The sequence below is a fragment of the Pyrus communis genome, chromosome 2 (assembly GCF_963583255.1).
Source record: "Pyrus communis chromosome 2, drPyrComm1.1, whole genome shotgun sequence".
Classification (NCBI taxonomy): domain Eukaryota; kingdom Viridiplantae; phylum Streptophyta; class Magnoliopsida; order Rosales; family Rosaceae; genus Pyrus; species Pyrus communis.
In genome coordinates this window covers 1007338-1010000 of record NC_084804.1, presented here as the reverse complement: position 1 = coordinate 1010000, position 2663 = coordinate 1007338, and the positions used below count along the sequence as shown (strand labels likewise).

At 40.3% G+C, this 2663-nt stretch overlaps 1 protein-coding gene across 1 annotated transcript; it reads left to right on the top strand.

Annotated features, from left to right (window-relative positions):
- The first annotated feature begins 1322 nt into the window (after nt 1-1322).
- On the top strand, nt 1323-1829 carry LOC137727049 (probable transcription repressor OFP9). Its single transcript, XM_068465992.1, has one exon. It carries the CDS (start codon nt 1323-1325, stop codon nt 1827-1829), a length of 507 nt encoding a protein of 168 aa, XP_068322093.1.
- Nucleotides 1830-2663: the final 834 nt, after the last annotated feature.

Here is a 2663-nt window from a genome sequence, read left to right as displayed (position 1 = left end):
CCATCATTCGCTGCAAGTTTTCATGCGATCGCCTCAGTTCTTCAAATTCGTCTAGTTGATAAATATTTTCCATGAGAGCAGTTCGCCTACCACGATTTGCACGCCCTCTCACCATATTGGTGGAGAAGCAAAACGTGGCTTTGACACCACTTAAGGCAGGGAAGCCAACAGAAAGAGTGGAGAACAAATACGATCGTAGCTCTGGGAATCACTCAACCAGGCAAGAAACTGTGGGGCTCACTCAACCAGAAAATAGAACGAGCAAAGTGTTTGCTAGAAGTTTTCAATTACATTCAAAGTCTGACTGACAATCCTTTTTTAGCATAAGAATTATAAAGGCTTACAATATTAAAAGACTCCTACTTTCTATGAGACTCTTACAATCTCCAACAATAACTTGACAATTTCTAAGGGACAACTTTAATTAAACCTTGTACTCCCAATACACATGAACTTGGCATTTAAAGACTGTCTGCTGCATCATTTAATATAATTTCTTCTGCATGATTGGATGGGGCAACATGAAGAACTAAACAAGTCATTAATTTAGATGAATGGAATCTCTCCACTTCCTTTTATAATCTAAAACTTAGAAAAAAAAAAAGGACTCTAGCAAAAGCACTTTTTGTACCTAAACCATATAAGCACTTTAATCAAATAGGTTTTCGGCAATGTTGGGGAAATGTTTAACTACAAAAAATTATTCTCATCTCATAAGTGCTTTTATTAGAAGCAAAATTTTACTTAAAACAGCTCTTCCAAATGCTTTTAAAGTCTTCTTGACAATCAAGAACTTACGACTACATTTGACTAAAAATGTCAAAAGTGCTTAGGAATCATAAAGCACTTTCTAGAGAAGAACACGTTATGCGTTTCTTTTTCTTCAACAAGAAACACTTCAAAGTGACTTTCCAAAAAAATTACTTTATATTTATAATAAAAATTTCAAGGTGTTTCTAGTAAGAGCTCTTCTAATCAAGCGCTTACGAAGATAAGTACTTCCTACAAAAGCAATCCCATACGGAGCCTTCCAAACAAGCTCTCATGGAATAGAACCACTACTTTTCATGTTAACCAAACTCCTCAAAAGGATGTGCCAACTAACAGTAATTAGACCCTACAAAATAAACTATTAAGCATCATGATTACTGGCTCGATTAACTAAAAGAATGTTCCCCATTTGCCTTCTTGCATTCACCAACTCATCTATTAAAATGTTGTAAAACACAAGACACAATCATGATTAACAAACCCCACAAATGCCAAGGGTGCATAAATGATTAATTTGGCACAAAACTTCCTTCAAAGCTCCAATTCAAACCATGTCTAAAACGAAAGCCTCCTCCAAGAAGCAACGGAGAATATGCAAGGCATTGTGCTGCAGCACCTGCCGGCTTAGTGTGTCTTCGTCTAGCTCGGAGGAAGTAGCCAGCTCTAGTTCCGATAGGTACCCTTCAATATCAAGCCTATCGCATGCCATGGTTCAAGAGAGACTCGACCAGATGATCAGGGAAGGGCAGGAGGGCTCGAGGCATGTTGATCATCGGAGAAGAAAGCAGCGAGCTGGTGATGATCATGATCAACTTCAAGCAGGAGGAGGGACTAAATTTGCTGTAATGGTTGCGATGGAGATGTGTTCTTATGATCCGAGGGAGGATTTCAGGGAGTCCATGGCGGCGATGATAGTGGCAAACCGAATACAAGAGCCTAAAGATCTTCGTAGCCTCTTGAATTATTATGTTTCGATGAATTCAGATGAGTATCGTGGGCTCATACTCGAGGTGTTTCATGAAGTTTGCTCTGATTTTTTCTTATGTAAATTCCATTAACTGAGGAGCATATTCTAATTATCCAATCCAATCCAATCCAACTATGGAAAAGCGGCTTTGAACTTGAGTGCATAGAGGGAAACACACCGCTCTTTCTAATTTGCCCATAGTTTAAATTTAAGACAAAAACAAAATTGTGACATTATATTGGGGAGAAAAGAAGACGAACCCATATGAAATATTCAAATGATAACTACAAATCTAACAATAACTTATGTTGCAAAATTTTGAATCTGCACCACATATTCTGCCGCGACGAAAGTTTATGTGATTCTTGCCCTTTATTGATCTCCTCTTGGGAAGGCCAAGAAAGCGGAGTAAGGCTTTGAAAAACCAGGCATCAATTGCCTGAAACATGACTTTGGAAGACTGATACATATGAAATTGAAGCAGGCCGAATAGAGGGACTGGGAAAAAAAGGCAATAGGGTAAAGTAGAGACTTTGTCCATTTCATCTCGACGCGAATCAAGAGCAAAATGGTGGCGGCAAAGGCGAGCATGGTGGTTGCCATGGACAAGAAGAGCAAGACGAATCCACTCATGACCTCGCAAGGAAGGCTGCTGCTGAAAAGCGGGTACTCGGGTGGAGAGGAGAGGGCAGAGAGAAAGAAAGCCACAGAAGACAACGAGCAGGAGATGGCCACAACGTCCATGCATGTGAAGAGCAAAAATAGAGGATTGTAATGGAAAACAGGACGGACACTTTGGTGATTACCCCCAGGATAGCGTGGGCGGTTGCAAAGTCCATAGTGGCCACTAGCACCGCCACGGTTGAGCACGACTCCGCCGTTTCTTTTATCCATTCTTGCACCGAGTTCAAAAGCTCGTTATGCT